The sequence below is a fragment of the Semicossyphus pulcher genome, unplaced genomic scaffold (assembly GCF_022749685.1).
Source record: "Semicossyphus pulcher isolate SPU_LCO1_2020_fin unplaced genomic scaffold, fSemPul1.0.p SCAF_22, whole genome shotgun sequence".
Classification (NCBI taxonomy): Eukaryota; Metazoa; Chordata; class Actinopteri; order Labriformes; family Labridae; genus Semicossyphus; species Semicossyphus pulcher.
The window spans coordinates 15,496,884-15,518,024 of NW_027211696.1; the positions used below are offsets into that span (position 1 = coordinate 15,496,884).

Consider the following 21,141-nt stretch of genomic DNA (forward strand, 5'->3'; position numbering starts at 1 on the left):
TGGCATTATCTCTCTGTAGTTGAGCTTATAATGAGGCGTGTATTAACGGCGTGTTGTTTAGGTGCTTATGCAGTGGTGGGTGTTTTTCAAAAGGCTGATTTGTCCTGCTTTCATAAACAGAGTGCTCTTCATCTGCTTCAAGGACAGAGATGGCTATTCAGGTTTGAAGTTCTAGCGCCCAGGCTAAGTGCGTGTGTTTTTCTGTTTCAAGGTTCTGCCAGAGTCAGACAGGAAAGGTTTTTTTAGACTGATGTACAAGGTTGGAACTTCTGGTACACGGCGTCCCAAGTCTATTGTTGAGCTCGGTCTTCTGAATGAGACCGGCTACGCTTCCTGCTTGTGTTGGTGATTCAAAGACTGTCGCTGACGAAGAACGTTACAAAAAGTGTTCTCTTCTCAGATATTTAGAAATGTGTACGTATTAAAGGCCAAATGAGATTTTAATAAGCACCATGGCGGAAACGGAAGACAAGCTAACGTGTATGCCACCTTTTTATTTCACTAAAGAGAGTGGACTAAGCTACAACAACGAGAGGGGATACCAATACGACGAGAGAAGAACTTATTTGCAAAGATATATTTAGTTAAACACAAACACGCCTTTTAAAAGACCAACAGAGGCTTCCTACACCTTGCAAGTAAACAAATGAAATAATGAGCTTATGGTAGCACGGACATACAGACGGCGCTGCTACAACGTGAGCTGTGCTGGACAGGTACATTTGTTTAAACATAAACATGTCTTTAAAAAAAACAAAACATACCTACACCTGTCTGTTATGCTGCAGGTGATCTCTCTCTCCGGTCGGGCTGGGATTTGAATTCTCCACCATCATTACCACAAGCCACACGGTTGTTGTACTGGCTCGTTTCAGCTAGACTAAAGTTAATTATTAACGTATAAAGTGACACGATGCATTCAAAGATGCTCCGTAACCAAGAGAGTTCGCGCGAGGACATACCAGAACACCCTAGAACAGGGGCTCTCAAACTTTTGGGGCCACGGACAAAGAACATTTTCCAGGGACCCCCTCATAATCGTAACACCAATTAAGCATATGCTTACTACTATTTACACTCTTAGATGCCATTGGAAATGTTTGTATTGTAAAACTTATCAATCTAAATACTTCAGACCTGTTTCACAGTGACAAACATTTCAACTTGAATCATGTTTATACCACTTATACACTTTAAAACAGTGTGTGTCACAATCACGTCAGTTTCTATTGGTCCAAAGCTAACGTGGGCGGGAGTAGTGAACACAAAACGCTTGTTTCAGTGGCGCAAATGGTCGTCATCTGTAGACATGCAGTTAGTAATGATACAGCACAACTTTATCATTTATTTTAACCTCCCGAGACCCTGCGTCCTCATAAGGGGACATTACATTTTGGTTTCACAGCACCATAATATTTAATTCTGCGAAACTTAGACCCGTTGGTCTCATTCATGGAAACTTTGTCCACCAGCCTGTGGTCACAAAAGCAAATTACACTGATCGGTGTACATTCAAGATGGCCGTGATCCCGACCAAAATGTGTTACAGTCGGTCTCTACAGAAAACTCACCCAGGTACAAAACCTCTTCAGATTTTATGACTGAAACTTGTTGTAGTTGTAGCTTGATATGGCAGACACATTTGACTAATTGTATCAATAGCAACAAGCTACAACACCGTTACGACAAGGTACTCACATGAGGACATTGGCACTTTTTCAATGTAACACAAAGACAATTCTTAGGTTTCAAACTTATTAGGTCCTATTAATCCCCAAAAGGAAGGAGAAATTAAAAATGTATACCAAACAAAAGCTTTGGTCTTAGGAGGTTAAATGTATTGTAATTATTTCCCGGACCCCCAGGCTATCATTCGCGGACCCCCATGGGTCGGAGGACCCCACTTTGAGAACCACTGCCTTAGAACATGCGAGAGCTTGCGAGACAGCTGTGGTGAATATTAATTTTAATAATCCAATATCTGTTTTGTTTTTTTCACAATTCGGTTATATTTTCAAATTTAGAATATTCGCTGACAGCCCTAGTCGCCCGACAATCGGAAGGTTGGCGGTTCGATCCCCAGCTCCTACACTCTGCATGCCGAAGCATCCTTGGGCAAGATACTGAACCCCAGTTGCTCCCAGAGGCATAGCCTCCTAGCCTGAATGACTAGATGCCTTGCATGGCACAAAATTAGCGTATGAATGTGTGCGTGAAAGGGTGAATGCGACATGCAGTGTAAAATGGCCTTGAGTGTAGTACAGTTGGGAGGCCAGAAGAGCATTGATGTGATATTTGTATATAAAGTTACAAATATTGAACAGTTGAAGTGATGAACAAATCGTACTTCATATTCAGCTAACATCTTGAAGCACAGTCCCTCAAACAAATAAAAGATTACCTTGCAATTGTAAGTGCCATTATAATATGCTAATACGCAATTAGTTTCCACTTGGCCTTGTTTCCACTTCACAGCTCAGCACTGTTTGGAAACCTTTCCAAACAGTTATTTTCCTACTAAGAGGAGGCATGCCTCGTCTCTGCTGTTAAGGCACATAGTATGTGAGTTTTGCATCGTAGCGAATGAGTGTGAGGTTCAGTGTATTAGGGAGCTGCGCCGTGTTATGCCTCTGTTATCACTTCACTATCTGCATTCAGATCAATCCAATTGGTGCTGACACCTGCCCAGCTGCTGGGTTCTGGCGGCTGGGTTGATGTTTAACCCTGCTGGGCCTTCTGTGAGCCGGGGCGAGCGTGGCCAAGGGTCTCCCCTCTTTCATTCTCTCCCCGGGTAATGAGCTGTAATGGATAGGGCCTTGAGCGTGACGGGAATACCGAGCGCCCCATCAAAGCCGAGCCCGGCGCATCCCTTTAAAGGGCTGCTCAGTACGCATGCAAACACTCGTTTACTCATCCATTCCTCCTTTAAATCTCCTCCCGTCACAGGCTTCTTAGTTATTTATCATGCTCCGAAATTTCTACTCCGTTGCCTTCTCGGAGCATCATTTTCAGTGTCTTAATTTTCCATGTAAAACTTGGGAAGAAGTAGTTTTGATGATGGCGAAAAATCTGTTTGGGTTGGATGTCCAAATAAATTCTATAAATTGACTACACACACACACACACACACACACACACACACATAAAATAGTTCAGTGACACTGACAGTGCAGATGGTGCTCAGTGACTCTTATAAACCCACTAAATTACCATGGTGATGACTCTAGATGATATTTCACCACTTTCCCTTCACTAACAGGCCTCTCTGCCACTTTACTGCTCACACTCCCCTTCACTCATTTTTCTATCTGTGTGTGTGTGTGTGTGTGTGTGTGTGTGCGTATGTGTGTAATCTTTGTGACGGGGAGTCCACCAGGGTTTTTATTCTGCCCTGGACTAATAAAAGCTCATATATTGCAAATGTCAAGCCCTTCTGCCTGTGTGCATCTGACATACCGGGGTTTGAATTTCACTGCATTTCAGAGGGAGAGGAAGTGTTTAAAAAATATATATATATATATTCCTACCATGTAAATCAGCATCTTTACAATTAACTGATTGTAACGAACCATAAAGCCTTGACAGCGTTAGCTCCAGGAAATGTGAAGCGAGACTCTCAGAGGGTGGAAGACGAGTTGGAAAGCAGATATCACACGATGCAGAGATGTTTACGTCGGGCTCGTCTTAAATATTTCAGCCTATAGGAGACATATGGTTTCCTTGCACTTTGATGGGGTAGTGGTTGATATAAGAAGTTAAGCGAAATGTGCTCTGCATCTTAACTAAAGCCCCTCCGCTTGCAGAGGGAAGATTGTTACATCACCAGTTGCCATCTGCCGAACCAGTATGTTTAGATAATTTACAAAAAGGCGAGCTCTTTTCAGTTTTCAGCCGGCTGATCGGCATTATCCTCTCTCATGTTGCTGCTTGTCATTCAAGCCAGCAGTCATCTGGCAGGCTGACTTCCATCCAACTTTTGATTGGTCCTTCTGACATTGCATGGACTGACTCATCATCGCAGGTGGCTCGTATCAGCAGAAACTGAACTCAGGCTGTGCACACGATGACTCCCGTTTTCTCTCAAACAATACTTCCTATTAAGTGGGTATAAAGTATTTAAATCAATAGTGAAGAGGAAGTTGAAGTGTTGGCGTGCTGTGAATGTTTGCATCAGTAACAATGTTTTGCATTTCATTGTGGGATTGTGTGCAAAAGGCGGTGAGTGTGGATTCTACATTTTCTCTTTCATTTCAGGACTGTCTCATTTGTTGATTGGTCCAGACCTAAGTGTATGTTCAGTGGTCAAAATGAGCAAACACAACTCCAGCAACCACAATCTTTTTAAACCTGTCTTACAGCTTGTAACAGTAGCCTTAAAATTGACCAAACACAAGAAATGGACCAACAGTGAAATCTTAATTTGCACCTCTCTGTCCAAACTGTATCGTGAAACACACAGCTCTGACCATGGGAGTCTCCATCTTGTGTTGGTTGGATGGTCGGTTGGTCGGTTGATCGGTTGGTCGCATGGCCGGTTTGCTGGATGGTTGGTCTGTTGGTTGGTTGGTCGGTTGGTTGTTTGGATGGTTGGTTGGATGTTCGGTTGGCTGGATGGTTGGTTGGTTGGTTGGTTGGTTGGTTGGTCGGTTGGTCGGTTGGTTGGTTGTTTGGATGGTTGGTTTGATGTTCGGTTGGCTGGATGGTTGGTTGGTTGGTTGGTCGGTTGGTTGGTTGGTTGGTTGGTTGGTTGGTCGGTTGGTTGGTTGTTTGGATGGTTGGTTTGATGTTCGGTTGGCTGGATGGTTGGTTGGTTGGTTGGTTGGATGGCTGGATGGTTAGTCAGTTGGTCGGTTGGTTGGTTGGTTGGATATTCGGTTGGCTGGATGGTTGTTGATGGGAAACTGTAGGAAGTTAATTGAGGTATGAAGTTCTCAAGAGCCAGACTTTGGAAATGCTCTGAATGCACAGAGTAGTGAAATGTGTGTGAAAAACGAACCAAGAAACTAATCGGGTTCTTCATAGAAGCCAGTGCCTAATCTTTGTTCAGTAGACTTTAGTTACTTAACTTTTACCATCCACACTGAAGTGTTTCATTCTTGTGGAAAGGACTTCCTGCTGCATCACTGGAAATCATCAAGGCGTAAAACTCATGTCTCCTCATTGTCTCATGACCTGCCGTCTCACATCAACCTCTTACACTGTGTCAACAATGTTCACAAAATTAACGCGCACTTCACTAATGTTATACATTTCTATTCAGTCATATTATAATGTGTGTTTGGTAGCCTTGGTGTGAAGGAGCACTACAATTGATTCAGAGGTAATGAAGCTAAACGGTCTGCCTGTGTGCTTAACTATGAACCTCTCACTGCCCAGACACTTCCTCATCAAGGTCAAGGTGTACAGGTGTGTGTATGACTCAGCTGCTGTGACCTATGTCTCTGTTACATAAAATGCATTGGGAGAACTGAAGCACAGGCAGGGATTAACTCAGTATCTAAGCTTTACTGCTATTTTATAGTCTATAACATGAGTCTTATTTAATGTATATTTCACCCTTCATTCTTTTCTAGGCATTGATAGAAACATTACACGTCTATTTGGTTGATTCAGCTTTTAATAATATAGGTTCTGTTAATGTTATTTACCATTCTCTTTGATAAGGACCAATTTCTATGCTCTTTTAATAAAATACTATAGCTGTAATATTTATCACGTACAGCTTGAACAGCATCAAACTCAGTACAGAAGAGAAGAGATAGACTGGCATATGTGGCGCAACAGCAGCACAGCTTGGTTGGTGCGGTCTGACCTAGTTAGAAAACTAACATATAAGTACCAATATGCTTACCTCTCCGTCTGCTCGTCCTTTAAGCTCAAGGATCGGCTAACTTTAAAGACATTTCATATAAAGAACTTGTGTCTCTTTCGTTAACATTTCCAGACCTGCTGTTTTTAAAACAGCATTATTTTTCACCATTATCTGGAATCAGTCACCGCCACTCAGACTGATTCCTGGAGTCTGATTGTTGCATACTTTACTGATGGCTATCATTGCACGACATTGCATGCTCACTACAAAGAGAATTGTACATATAGAGACAAACACTCAAGTGAAGGAGAGATGAGATGGCGCCAGACAGATCTAAGTATCCCTTTAATAAAAGGCGATGTTCTGTGAGTGCTGTCATTGTTGGCTGGATTATGTCTGGGTCAGACGTTCAGCTTTTCATTGTGCTTTTACAAACCCACTCCAGCAGCTCTCTGCACTCAGACCACAATCGTGCCCTTCAGTCAGAAAACACTGTGCATTTTTTTGAATGATGCATTACAGAGTTCTGTATATGGCATTGTTGGCAAATTTGTTGCGCTACTATATTTCAAGTTTCAGGTTGAACTTCAAAAATTTCGCTTACAGGCACACAAAGGTTTGTTTATTCTCTTTAAAATGCGGTTGTAAAGGTTTGCTAGACTAGGCATGTTTTTGTAGCACCGTCATTATAAAAGATGTCTGAAAAAGTTGAAAAGGAATGGCTTGAATAAAGACAGACTATATAGTGAAGTCATGAGTTTTGTCATCTTGGCCGTCGCCATGTTGATTTTTTGGATCCGTAGATGACCATATTTGGGGGACGGACGCTTTCTGCCGATCCCCGTTCGCTCTCTCGCTCACTTGCTCCACCACCCACACTTGCGCGCTCAGCTCAGAGCTACGCTTCTAGTACAACGCGAAGCTCACGCGGGTCGCCAGCTTGTGGACACTGAACCTACTCGAGAGCAAGGCGTGCGCTTTGACAATGACAAGACACGAGTCCTGTGCGCCAAATTGTTTCATATCTGGTAACCCGTGTTGACGACATGGGCAGTGGGCGGGATCTGCTGGCTGCAGCATTGTTGTCGGAGAAGCCAGTATTTCAACTTAGCATGTTTCTTTAATCTCTGATGACATGTCATGGCCATTTTATGATAAATACAGCACATATATTACGTATTGTTCCTTTAAATAAGACCCACATTTTCTAAATGAACATCATGCTGTTTTGAGAAAACTTTAAACTACTAGTAGAGACCACAAACGTAAAAGGAAAATGTTACCTGAGATAGTTCATCAAGTTATTTTTGGCATACCACAGGTATTAGAGCTCGTGCAGTTGTTTACATTACAGACAGACCTTACAATATAATATAATTTAAACTCTACTTCACCCCCCTTTCACTGCAGAGCAGTTGCATTGGATTGCATGTGATATGCTCCCAGGGGCGTTTCCGGTCGCCTGAAATCTGATTGGCCACCCCAGATGCCACCCCAAAATCCTGAACTATGATTGCACATCTGCCCGGTCAGAGGTCATGCTTTGACTTTTGGAAATACATCTTGGTTTTTGAGTCCCTAAGTAATTAAGTAGGAACATTTTTTAAGGTGCCGCTCAAATGCTGTTACAAGGAAGTTCTATCACAAAGAGGTCTGATACAGTTTTACAACTATGTTAAAAATGTTAAATCAAATAAGGATATACTTTATTGTATTTACAATTTCTAACAAAACTGTAGGATAGAACACAAAGACACAATGACAAAGAAAGTCTCCTTATTTTTATGATGTTTATTTGTATCATTATGTCAGCTTCAGAAGGAAACAGGTGTCCCGCAGCAGCAAGCCACTGATACTCTAACAGATTAGGTCATTACAAACACAACAATGTGCCTTGTGAACTTTGAGCTCAGTCTTGCACACCCTTTGTGAGGTCATCGTGGTTTACACGTGCGCTCGCGTGCATGTGTGTATCGTGTGTCCAGGAGAATAAGGGGAAGGGGGTGATGTCATGTTTGATGACATCATTGCAGACGTGCAGGGAGTGCAGATTGGCTCTTCACAGCTGCCCCGGCCTTATCTGCGCGTCCTCCCCACCCTCTGGCCTTTTATCCTCTTGTGCCAGCTCTGAAATAGCCTCAAACTCTCTCTTATCTCCTCTGCCAGTCTACCAATCCTGCCTTAAATTGAGCATGGCACAAAACAGCCTCCCTCCCACATTCCTGTCTCACTACTACCAACCCTTTGGCCGGACCCAAGAGCCAAGTCACTTTGCCAAAGCTGAGCTCCAGCATCATATGCAGGGTGTTTTTTCTGTCTAAGCCCCAGCATGAGGTCTCAGTCTCTCAATTCGGTTCAAGCTCAGGGCAGGTTGGCGGCACATGCAACAACCTCCACCCCCTCCTCCCCTTTTTTGCTCCCCTCCCTCCTTGAGTCGGAGCAACAGCAGTCGCAGCAGAAGTAGCGGCTGACAGGGGAAAGCGGCACACCTCGCAGCGGAGTTGACAGGACAAAGAACGCACACACTCCCGCTGGAGCCACACAAGGGGGGGGGCAGGGCCAAGCTAAGGCTGCGCCACACACACTCACACACAATTGCCCCCCCTCCCACCCTCTCACACAGCATATTCAGGCTCCTCCCTGCGCTAGGAGACAGAAATGGGAGGTGCAGTCAATCACTGACAGTGAGAGAGAGAGCTGTAGTTAGAAAGAAGGGTGGAGACAGCAGAGGAAAGGAGGGAGCGAATCTTCATCCTCCTCAAAATCAGAGCAAAGAGTCAGGCTACTTTTAAGTTCATTCATGCGGAGTGAGAGAAAACAAACAGAGGAGAGAAGAAGAGAGTGTGTCCCATTTCAGAGACAACACAGGAAGTAGGGCATGCTCTGTACAGGGTGAGCGAGAGAGAGAGAGAGAGAGAGGGTGGGAGAACGACAGGAGGAGAAGGAGAGAGAGAGAGAGCTCTGTGGCGCTCATTCTCCACCCCTCGTCTTAAAGCAGCAGCGGGAGGAGGAAAGAGAGAAGGAGTCAGGGAGAGGAGCACAAGTGAGGAAGCAGAGAGGCGAGCGGTCTGCGTCGGGAGCAAAAAAATGGAGCTTTGAAATCGCCTCTGCCCTCATCCATCCCTGCCTTTCTTTTTTTTTTTTTCTCTCCTCCTCCTCCTCCTCCTCCTCCTCCCCCTTCTTCCCCGCTTGTTGTGGGCTCATCCTCGGCTTCTCTCTCTCTCTCTCTCTCTCTCTCTCTCCGCCTGCCTGTGATTGTTCCGGGGGAATTCTGACAATGCCTGGTGAGTGTTTATGCCTCTTTTCACGTGTCACTCGCCGTCCCTTTGTGTGTCTGGTTTCATGCAGTGGGAGGTTATTTTGTTTTTGTGTGTTTTGAATGTGTGGCGGCGGAGAGGAGCGTGTAGAGGATGCTTCATTGAGACTGTTTACGCTCCCCTGCCCCTGTGTGCAGTTTATACTCCAGCTGTGCTTCTCTCTGTCAGTGACAATGCAAGGGAGGCTGCTCTCCTGAGACACTCTCTCTACTACATCCTGCGTACATCCAGGTTACTCTGTCATTATTATATAATTGCTTCCAACTCCCAAAGGCTTTCAGAGCATTTGCAGTGTCAATATTAAACATGAAACACTTGATATGATACTGCAGAGATGTGGTGACAGCGAGCGTATCCTCCATGTAGCAACATCACACAAAGCCGGCCTGTGTGACGGAGGGCAGCCAGCTAACATGAATCAGATGACTGGGCCACGCTGTGAGGTCAGCCACCGACTTTGGCTGCCGTTCTCGGGCCGTGTCGCATGTTCCAGGCAATTAGCAGTTAAAGGAGAGTCCTGGGTGCCAAGGGTAGAGAGTTTGGGAGACTGAGAGAGAGCAACAGCTCAATTCGTGGGAACGTTTTGACGGGGTGAGCGGAAAGGCTAATGTCGGTGGTTAGTCATCGTTCTGTCTCAGGCCTCGGGGGGAAGTTATTTGGAATCTGTTGCATGCTTATATTCTTAGATAAGATTATAAATTAGAAAGTGGTTGAATTCAATCAGACCTAATTAGAACCACAGCTATTCCAGATTTATTCACCTTTTATGTTTTAGATTTCTTCCTCGCACTTCCACAGTCATGTGAACGCACCTTGCTCTGCCTGACAGTTCATATAAAGCATAATTAAGTTGAGTTCTTCCATATTATCGGCGGGTTATCGCTATCTGCAGAATACGGCTTGAAAATATCGGCAGAAAAATGAAATATCGGCTGATAAAACGCTTTAATTCTGCCTAAATGCTCGATGATTCCCTAAAAAAGCTTGACATAATGCTACGACATTAACTCGGCGCGAGTGTGCGCGTGCACTGCCTGCGCAAAGTTATCAACAATATACAAATAAAGACTAAAAAGTCAAAGGAACAACTTTCACAGCTCTTAACTCGCTAACAGTTAGCTCACATTCTAGTCGTTTTACCAGACTTAACATCAAACACGCCGACAATACACTCGTGGCTAAAGCTGACGCTAACAGGGTGTAACGTTAACATCAGTGCAAAACTAACTTAGATATTCATGGACGCACGCACGATAAAAAGAGTCTGTCACGATCGCTGACGTCTCCGTAGTAGGTGCAGTAAACAAGTCCGGGCATGTCTCCCTCACTGCCGTGTTTCGAGGGGGATGCTGCATTCAGGTGCACTCAGAAACGTGAGTGATCCAACACGTGACCTTTTGCACAACGCTTCTTCTGTCAAGCGTGAAGATGGTAGAAAGATGTCTGCGGTATGGCAGTTTCTGGCCACTACAGGGGAAACATGTTCTCTGCAATAAGGTGGAAAAAAACGTGTCTAATATATCGGTATCGAAATCAGCACAAAGGGTTGGAAAATATTGGCATATCAGATATCCAATATCGTGCATCCCTATGATTTTAATTTGACTTAATATGAGGACGGTGGAAACACGTCATCCGAACTTCCCCCGAGTTTCTGCTCACAGCGTTAAGCCAAACATTTATTCTCCTCCTCGGTGGCTTCACGGGGGAAAGCCATCTTTTGTTTGGTAAACACATAAATGATAGTTTGATGGTTTCATCGCTCGTTGACTGCGCTACGCAGACATGTTTCAGTGCGAGGGCTCAGCCGGTGGTCCTCTTGATTGTAGCCCTCCGACTCCTGCACATTATGCTACAGGCATTAACGTCAGCCTGTGTTTGTGTGCAGTAACAGTGTGATCCCTTCTTTTTCTCCCCCCCAGCCTTGGGTACTGTATCTCCCTGCATGCATCTCTGCACACATTAATATATTAGTATACTGTATGCAGATATGCATATGTTTTGAGCGTGTGTGTGTGTACGTTAGTCCTATTTTAGGGGCCGAGCCTGCTAACCAGTGAGCTAGACGAGGGATGGCAGAGCAAGAAATAGAGCTGTTAGTCATTTTCAAAGCATTAAACATGCAGTTGGAGAAAGAGGGAGAGATGGTTACAGCGAATGTGAGAGAAAAGGGAAACAAAGAAGAATGACAGTGCACTATTATGTTCATATCATCCTATGCAATGTCCAATCGCCTTCCAGGATGTCGCTTTTAATTCCGGCTCTGAGGCTGAACTCCTCAGCATTGATGTATATAAAATGTTATGTAATAATTGCAGGAGAATACAGACCGAGCGTGGCTTTTCACAGTGTCTGTCCTTTCTCCTCGTCATTCTCCGAGCGCCCTGTCTCTGTGTAATTACTCTGTCATAGATCCTCCCTGCGATGTCCATTGATTTTCCCGAGAGCTGATGAAGTGGGGCAGGGCATTTGATCAGACACATGCGCAGGGGAGGGTGGAGTGGGTCAGTCAGCGCTGCACACCCAGGGGCCACTCCAGTGAGAGGGTCAAGAGGTCTGAACCGCTATTCAGAGAGAGGGGGGAGGGGGGAACTGCCGCGGTTTAACACTTGATCAACAACATTTAATCGTGGCCACACAACCATGGACAAGAAAGGAAAGGTTTTTTACTGTGGGGGTTTGTGTGAATATTGTCTATGAAGAGTCAAGAAGTTCGCCAATTTCCAACCATCCGAATAAAATGACTTTAAAGCTCCTGTGAGGAGTTTTTCACTGGTTATGAAACAGACTGAAATTGATTGTGATGACTCTATATGAGCTACAAAAGCAAACCAGACCATCAGCGACAAGATTGATTATTTCTATATAGTTATTTTTAATGCCTGAAACAGCTGGCGGGGGGTAGGTTCAGACGAAGCAACTAACTGCACGCTGCCTTTGTTTACATTTTCCAGGGTAAAGATTTGAACTGAGTGATACATATGACTGTTAAAGAAAAAAGAAGAGATTTTTTTGTTAAAAACCACCACTTAAGCATGTACAGGACAAAATCAGCAAAGAGATGAGGTACGGCTTTGTCCACAGGGGGCGCCAAAATCAACACAAACCAAAGCTTCTCACAGCAGCTTTAAATTTAGCGATTTGTATTTTCAAGTTAAATTAAAGGACTCTTTTCTGAATTTAGTCTTTCAAAATAAAAGCATTTAAAAAATGTTTGACTATTTTGAAAGTGCATAGTCACAAAGCTGTTTTCCCTACTTCCTGTTTGTCTACTTCCTCTTTTTTACATTTTGAAAGAGTAGTGAATTTAAATGTTCCTACAAGTTTTAAACACTTAATTTGAATACACCAATTTGGGCGACTGTGGCTCAGTGGTCAGAGTCGGTCGCCTTTCAATCTGAAGGTTGGTGGTTCGATCCCCAGCTCCACACACAACACACTGAACCCCAAATCGCTCCCGGTGGCATACCCATGAATGTGATGACTGATTGACAGCTGGGCACTTTACTATATTCTGACAGCCTCTGCCATGACTGTATGAATGTTTCATGTGAATGGGTGAATGTGACATGTCGTGTACCATTTATCATTCAAATATACAGGATCCTGGCTTGACTTAGCAGATGTAGACTGGTGTATAAACCGGTCACTGGATGGCTGTTTTAGACCACGTTACGTTTTCTGATCCCCTAACCCAACATGAAACAACAACAACCTCTGAGCTAGCATCATATGCTATAACGTTTTGGCCTAGAATTGGAGGCAGGCCTTTTGTCTTCTGTACTCACATCAATCATGTCTGTGAAGGTTCATCCAGGTCATAGTCATTTTAAGCTTAATCCAAAAGGCAACTGGACTTGGTTGAAGTTCTTGAAGGTGAGAGGTGAAACGTCTTCAAGAACTGAGTCCAGTTTCCTTTTGGATTGAGCTTCGAATCACATCATGCTTTTGGGAATGTGAGAATGAAGCCAGTTAACACCATGGTTTGCCAACCCAAGTGCAAATGTTCCACCAAACCACGTTGGCTCCCATCGCCTCACCCTGGACTCCCAAGACGACAGTGATTGGGTTAAATAAATGCAAACAACCGACAGCATTTTTTGTCCCTTACTACAGAATTATGATGGTTTCAGGCAGAGCTTTCTCCAGCACTGGCACATTGCAGAGTCTGGCTATGGGAGACTAACAGGATCCAAACATTTATGGGAGATTATGGACATTCAACCCACACGAACACATGGATCGTAGCATTGAATAGCCCGTTGTAGCCAACATCATCAATCTGAAAAGGATTTCGGGCATGAAAGGAAGACAGAATGACAGGCTTTACACAGAAATATCCAAGAGCTTCTATTCAGTGACTTCCATCCTTAGAAACATTTTGGATGTGCGTCAGCAAATTGGAGGTTAGAATGCCGTCGTCGGTGTAGCTTGTCTCTGTGAATGAAAGACGCTCGATGTGGGCTGCGTCGAAGATGTTTAGTTACATTATTCTGGATCTCCTCAACCTGGCCTGGGAGGGGACGAGAGAGGAGCATATGCTCATGATGGGGCAGCGCTGGCCATTGTCAATAATTGAATCACTCATTCGAGCTCTCCTGCCCTGAAGGCTGTAGTGCAGAGTCAATAGAGCTCTTAAGCATCCGTGCTACAGTACGGGACTTTCTGTCCTTCCACTCCCATACTCTTTATATCTCTTTTACATAAACACACACGCAGGAGAGCTGATGCCAATGTCCCGTCTCTGCTTGATCTCTATGTACAGTAAAAATCAAATGAAGGGCAGGCTTTATAGGGGGCTCTATTTACCATATTTACACAGCGTCCATTTTCCTCTGACGTTAAGCCAAGGGTGGGAAGCCCAAATGCTGTTATAATGTTGTGCTGTTGTGTTCCGGGTTTGCATAACATAAAAGCAGCTTCCTTATTGATTAGCAACTGAAAAGATGGATATTGAGCCATTTTCCAAGTTAAAACAAAATTCTGATAGCCAACGTGATTGCCATCAACCCCGACGAGAGGCGGGGTACGACCAGGACACATAGAGGCAAACAACCTTTCACAGTCACATTCACACATACTGGCAATTTTAGAGTCACCAATGAACCTAACGATGTCTTTTGGACTGTTGGAGGAAGCCGCATGCCCAGGGAGAACATGCAAACACAGAAAGGCCCCATACATCCAAACAGACCGCGCTAACCACTCCACCACCGTGCAGCCCTAGCTAACGTAAGAGAATACCTTATTTTAGCACTCAACCATTTGTAAGCTGACGGAATTGTTTGATAGTGTTTTACAATAGAATAAGAAAGGCTTCGATTCCTAGCTAGCTAACGGAATTGAATTTGAATGCTTTTGAATGCTAATATTAGCTGTTGTGACTAGCTGTTGGTAGCTAATAGGTCCATCTCGTTTTGACTGTCCATTGTCTACTCAGTTCCTGATCAACTGAGAGGCCGTGGAGTCCGATTCCCCACATTCATGTGATTTGCAAACAGCCGTACAACGTAATAACAACATTTGAGCTTCCCACCCAGAGCGTGACATCAGAGAAAAATGGCCGCCTAATGAACACCTTAATCTTATTACAATTTCCTGCACCTACTTCTGGAGGAGAAAGAATAGTGTTTGGATTGGGTTTATCATTTGATAGCACTTTGCACCGTTGCCAACAAAGGCCTGAAATGACCAGTCCAATTGAAGGTATAGTCTGAGATTAAATTTGAATATGCATAATCTTGAATATTTGTGTTTTTGAGCGCCACCTACTGGCCATAATGTGTAATTATGGGAGCTCACTTCCCAATTTAACCAGACGTCTACGGCTGACTTTAGACTGTTTGCTTCATCTGAGCGTCCAATTTGTTTCTTTTTCTTTGGATTTTCACTTATTGTTGAAGTTGTATCTGTAGTCGTCCATCTTTTCTTTGTTTGTTCAGCCATAGTAGATTACTGTTTCCTCGCAATGCTTACAGAAACCGGAACCGCTCCGCCTACCCTCTCTGGCAGACCAACCACTGCTGGCTGATGGAAAACGCGTCACTAACTGGGCGCCGCTTGTGATTTTTGACACCCAGTCCGTAAAAATACGATAAACTGCAAGTGCCAAGGCTTTCATCAGTGGGCCATAGGCTCAATCACCATTGTGTTACCTCATGTGGGGATAGTGATAGGGAAATTTGAGATTGTACCTTTAACAGCAGAAGTGTCCAATTATGTGCAATCACTTGCAGCCCAGATTCTGTGCAGTAGCATTAACAGTTATTCATTCTTCTCGGTCTTGCCCTCCTCCATATTGCAGTGATTTTTCTCTCTCCTCTCGACTCGCTGGAATACTGATGTAACTTCAGTTTGCTCTTCTTTCAGTCTTGTCAGTCTCTTCATCTTTGCCTTCCTCTTCCCCTGCCCTCTATCAACACGTACTTGTCCAACATGTCTCTCTCTCGCTCTCTCTCTCTCTCTCTCCTCCACCCACCTCTTTGCGATGCAGACTTGTGGAAGCTTGCCTGGAACGCACTCTATCCCCCGATTGCTCCGCTTTCCGTCCCTCCCTGCCTCTCTCTTTACCTCTGTGCAGGCAGGTGGTGCTTTACTAAACAGGTTAGCGGCTAGCAGGGGAATAGCTTCTCGGAGGGGAGGCCTCTCGGGGGCGGCCTACAGACAAGACAGTTAGCCTGGAGGGCTCCATCTCACCCACCCTCTCTCGTGACCTCGTCCTGCTGCTGTCTGCCGCTGTGCACCGCGCTCGTGACCTTGCGCTTACTCCGCCCACGCACTCCTTGGCACGGTTTGACGTGGATTTTGTGTGCATGCACAGAAACCTGCACACATACTGGTTGAGCACTATTGTTCTGAACGCTTGAATAATGTTAAGATAGGTTTCTGCATTCCTCTCCTGCTCCAGTGATTACAAACATCCACAGATAGGATACCCTCGCTTTAGCGTGTCCTACATTACATTTGGAACAGTCACACTCCAAACAACCCTGTGAGGGACGATATTATCATGACCCAGACCAGAGGAATGAGGAAATCCCCCAGAGTGTTTAGTCTCCAGGCTTCGCCTTGGCTTTGTAGTTAACCTTTACCCAGCCATTCTCCCAAACAGCACGCCTCGCAGGTCTGTTTACGACTGATAAGAGCGAGCAGTTCTAATCCAACGCATCGAGAGGAACAAGTACATTAAACCTCCTCCAGTTTCACCTCCCAAATGATACTTAAATTGTTTCGGGACTGGAGAAACGGTCCACCTAAGACCTTTCCGCTGTATTGCTCACAATGAATTCCATTGTTGAGGCGGACAGCTGCTACTGTAGCTCCTGTAGCCTTTTTACATAATGACGTCTGCAGAGTGCTGAGTGATCGAGCTGAAATGTTCCTCCTGTCGCTGAGGGAGGAGAAACACTTAAACTGGACCTGTTTCCATGTAATTATTTCACAGGAAATGACTGGCATTTCTGGGGCTTCGGAGCTCAAACATCAGTTCGAATTGAAGCGCCTCTTGACAGCACGTCTTCGCGGTGACATCAGTCGTCCCTCGCTCGGTCGACAAACACACAATACATCTGGCAGCGCGTCTCCTCCCTAAAACCTGGCTGGCCTCGTTTATCTCCACCTCTCTCTCTCTCTCTCTTTTCTCTCTTTTTTTTTCTCTCCCGTTTCCTGGAGTCCCTCGCTCCGGCCAAGGACCCAGCATTTTCCCACAGAGTGTGTTGCTGAAGGCTGGGCCATTGTTTCCTGCTGCAGGGAAAAACCAGGGAGGGGAGGAGGAGGAGGAGGAGGCAGGCCAGGCTGACTTCCTGGCTGCCAACTCTGGGTCTGTGTCAGTGTGAGAAAAAGCAGGGGAGACAGATCTGATGATGACAGAGGAACCGTGTATCCTAGGGAGCGACTGCAGCTAGAACAATATAGATTTTGCTGTATTTCTCCGACAGGAGCACCTATACGAGTTTATAACCGGCTGTCTGCTCGCTTCTCTGTCGCAATTTTTCTTTCTTTTATGTTTTTTTCGGTTTAATTTGCTTGTCTTTGCAATAAGAACCGAGTCAGGAGGAGTCAGAGCTGCCTTTTATGTTTCCTTAAGTGCATATATGGTTGCAAAAAAAGATGATTATTATGCACAACCACAGCAAATGCATATAAAATACTGCAGATGTCAAAGACAAGCCTTCATATCCAACCCCCTGACTCTTACCTTCATAGCTCCACGCCTCCAGCACTGACTTTTCGCATTACCTCATCCCCCTATAATGTTACACCGGACCACGGGGCAGGCTTGTCCCAAATAACAGCGCTGTCTTTTTAAATGGGATGTGGAGAGGGGTGTGTTAGTAGCAACAGACATCCTTTGGGAGCGGTGCGGTGTAACTCAGAGGGCAGAGCCTCCAGCCACGTTCCCAGAGTCTCAAAAATAGTCGGGGAAAACACTGAGACCCAGCCGCCGCTGAGGAATGCGACCCAAAGCGAAGCCGTGTGTTTTTAAGGGATCCGGCTCGGAGAGAGGCTCTGCTGGACAATGTTTCACATATTCAGTAAATCGTAAGTGCTTTGTTTTAATATTTGATTCCCGGGAGCGCTCGCTGCTGCAGCTGGTTCTCGCACAGCTGCATGCCGTGGTTTCAGGAAACCTCTGTCTCTGCATCCGCCCACGGTTCACTCACAGGACTGTGCGTTGTGGCTTCACCTAACTGTTTTCTGCTACCTAAATGCCGTAAAGTACTTTGTGCATGAATTATAAATGTAAAGAAAGGTCAGGATGGTTAATTAGAACAGAGTAAAAAGTGCGGCACTTGTGAAGAGTTGGAGAGGTCGGCGCTGTGAGGAAAACCAGGACACGCTCAGGCTTGAACATGAAACTATTCAGTGCCAGAGGCAAGTCTCGGCTTTAGAGTGCAAATAAGATCTCAGTATTGACAGCACATTTCACCATTTAGAGGCAGTTATCTGCTTCACCTTTTCCACACTGGGAATTTAAAAACACTTTTATAAAAGCTGGAAAAAAATCAGGGGAAAATAGTTTCTGCAGAGATCAGAGGCTCGATTTTGTTTTTGCCATCAGAGTTTTTGCCGTGTTGCGTGGGAAGTAGAGTCTCTGCCCTCTTTTTTTCCTTCCTCATCATGAAGTTGAGCACTCGCCTGCTTCTTTGTCCAATGCCACAGGGGCGTTTGAATATTCAGGTCAAGAAGTGAAAAACACACTTCCTCATCTTCTCTTCTCCTTTGCACGTGGCTCCCCGAGCACTTAAGTTGTGTAATAGTTCAAACCTTGCGTTGCTTGTAGCTCTCGTGGAGATAGAATCCGAGTTGTGCGTTTTTCGCATGAGCTTTGGTCTGCCTCTGCCTCCCAAACACACACAAATACGAGCGTGTGAACCTATAAACACTCTTCAGCACATGAGCACAGCTTTTGCGTGACCTTGGCGTGCCTTAAGTATTCTCAGCCTCATGGTCAAGGCTGAGTCATCCCCACAGATATGTGACTGTCTGCCCCTAATAGTCTATTATTGTCTCTGCTGAGCTTTTGTGGTTAAAGCGTGCTTATATTTCCTCAGCACTTATTACAGATCGATAATGGCTCATGAGGAATAACAAAGGAGGAATGTAAAAGTGCAAACTTTATATGTTGAGTGGTTGTGGTATTAATTCATAGTTAATACGTCACTGCTGTTAAAGTCGTGATGTAATGTTGAGGGACAGTCTCTCGAAGCCTCTCCGCCCTTCAGGGTTTAACAGTTAAGGATTCCTCAATGGCCCGAAGCCGAACGATAAGTCTGTTAATCGGGCAGACATTGGCCCAATTAAGCCAACGTTTTCATTATCCCCTGTCTTACCATGGTGATAACTCTATTATCTTTGCCTCCATCTCCTACCGCTGCCTCCGATCTTCCCTTTTGCACAGTGCAGAATTAATGAGAGCGGAAGCGGTGGTCACAGGTACTTTGAGTTACAAAGTAAAAAAAGATGTTCCTTTTTTTGTGTGTGTGTGTGTGTGTGAATGCTGCTTTCTTTGGTTGGACATAATGAATCCGCCTTGGCCTGCCGAGGATGTTCGTTGGCAGACGCAGAATGGACCGAGTTGGCCGCCGTTTTTGAAAGCACATATTATCACATTTTAAAAGGGAAACAGGCTTTAAAAAAGTGCGTCTGATTCATTCAGGGATGATTAATCTCCCCACAGAGTGGATGGATGCAGAGACGTACAGGAGTGCTGGTTAAAGAAAGGGTTAAACTGCAGAATATATGAAGCTATAATAACCACAAATCTATAGCTTAATACATTGTATTGATTTTGGTTCATTTCATTTTGGTCTATAATGAAAACATCAATTCTTGGCCCATGACTTCCCCGTCGTCACGCTCACGTTATTACTGATAGTGTAACTTAAACCAGCAATGTTGACTGCAGCGGTGCAGTCTGTCCATTTCCTGTAGGGCTAAGTAGGCTGTAAATATACAACACACCAAGTCTTTAGTCCAAAGGTGAAGATTAATCCTACCAATAAGGGACGGTAGCTCCGTCTGTAGGGACTTGGACACCGTCGAGATCCTATTTGTCTGGTGCGACACTGTTCTTGGGCAAGGCACCGAATCCCCCCGACTGCTTGGGGCGCATGTTCATGTGCAGCCCCCCTCACTCTGACTCCATTAACGCATGTCCAAAGGGCTCTGTTTGTGCATGTGTGTGTATGTGTATGTCTTCTTCTTCTCAAATAGGAGTAGATAAACTTTTCACTTATTTTTGAAGTTGTATCTGTAGTCATCCATCTTTTCTTTGTTTGTTCAGCCATAGTAGATTACTGTTTACTCGCAACATTTGCCGCTTAGCTCCGCCTACCCTCTCTGGCAAACCAACCACTGCTGGGTGATGGAAAACGCGTCACTAACTGGGCGCCGCTTGTGTTTTTTTCCGCGAGAGTCGCACCTGACACCCAGTCTGTAATACTGCAAATATAGGCTGTACTTGTTACATAACATGTAACATAAAACATCATAGCAGTACTTTTTGTGAAATCCTTGCAGAGGACATTTTTCAGTCTATAAAGGAAAAAGCGTTTAAAAGCGGACACTGATGCACTGTTTGATCGGTCAACATAACATGTTGTCTTTTGTTCTTCTTTCTCTGGCAGCGTCTAAATCTGTGCCTGAGTGTTGTTGCCGCTCTGGGCGATACCGCCTGTGTATGGCTGACTAGTCACACTGGGCCACTGGGACATGAAGTCATGAGACAGAATATTCCACGAGGCTGTGTAGTGTATTCTAGTAAAGCCGCGCTCCATCATGCTGCGTTTTTGCACCACATGACCCATAAAGTGCATTATTTAAATCAATATACTGATCGCACCGCAGCGGTGAGTTCCAGGAAAGCCATTAGTCATTAGCATGATGTTTGTCCTTTGCCCTCTGACCATAGCTGCTACTTAAGGAGTTATTCATTAGTGCGACCTTTGACCTCATTATACATTCTCTGTCCTTGCGATGCTTTGCCCGCACACCCTGATGTAATTACAGTGACGAGCGATGGAAACACCCCCACGCACACACCGCTCTTTCACTTGAACAGAGTCCACTGTAATGTTGTCGCTACATGATACACTCCGGTGACCCTTGGCTCTTAAAAACGGACCTGGGAACAGAATCAAGATGAGTAAGACAAATGCACCACATGTGTCACATCCTGCAGAGCTTGGCACACACGAAAACTCCCATGATGTCACCACGAAAACTCACTCAACAGCTCTCGCAGATCATCTCAGGTTATTCGCATGCTGTGTTCTGCAGCTGCTAGCATGATCTCCCTTTTGTCCAGCTGTTCTGTTCTCGTTCGCTCGACGCCATGACCTCACGGAGCCAGACCGCAGCCGACCCCCGCTCCGGAGCAGCTCTTCAGCGCAGCGCTCGGCATTGCTCTCCTGCAGTGAGTGTCCTAGCAGATGTTACACTGAATTACCTCCCAGCCCTAGCAGGGAGGCTACGCTCTCACTGTAATCAAGCTGTGCCTGCTTGTGTGTG

At 45.1% G+C, this 21,141-nt stretch overlaps 1 protein-coding gene across 5 annotated transcripts in view; it reads left to right on the top strand.

The window, feature by feature from the left end:
- Positions 1-21,141, top strand: part of dab2ipb (DAB2 interacting protein b) — a 125,432-nt gene that overhangs the window by 43,641 nt on the left and 60,650 nt on the right. The window contains exon 1 of one of the 5 annotated variants that reach the window (XM_069673045.1): positions 8,511-9,096. The exons of 3 other annotated variants lie outside the window; for them this stretch is intronic. Coding sequence is in view for 1 of the 2 variants with exons in the window: in XM_069673044.1 (XP_069529145.1) it covers positions 17,648-17,670 (23 nt within the window). In the remaining variant the exon portion in view is untranslated. Of the gene's footprint in view, positions 1-8,510; positions 9,097-17,562; positions 17,671-21,141 lie in introns of those variants that run through there. One more of the 5 variants, XM_069673044.1, reaches the window with a different exon arrangement.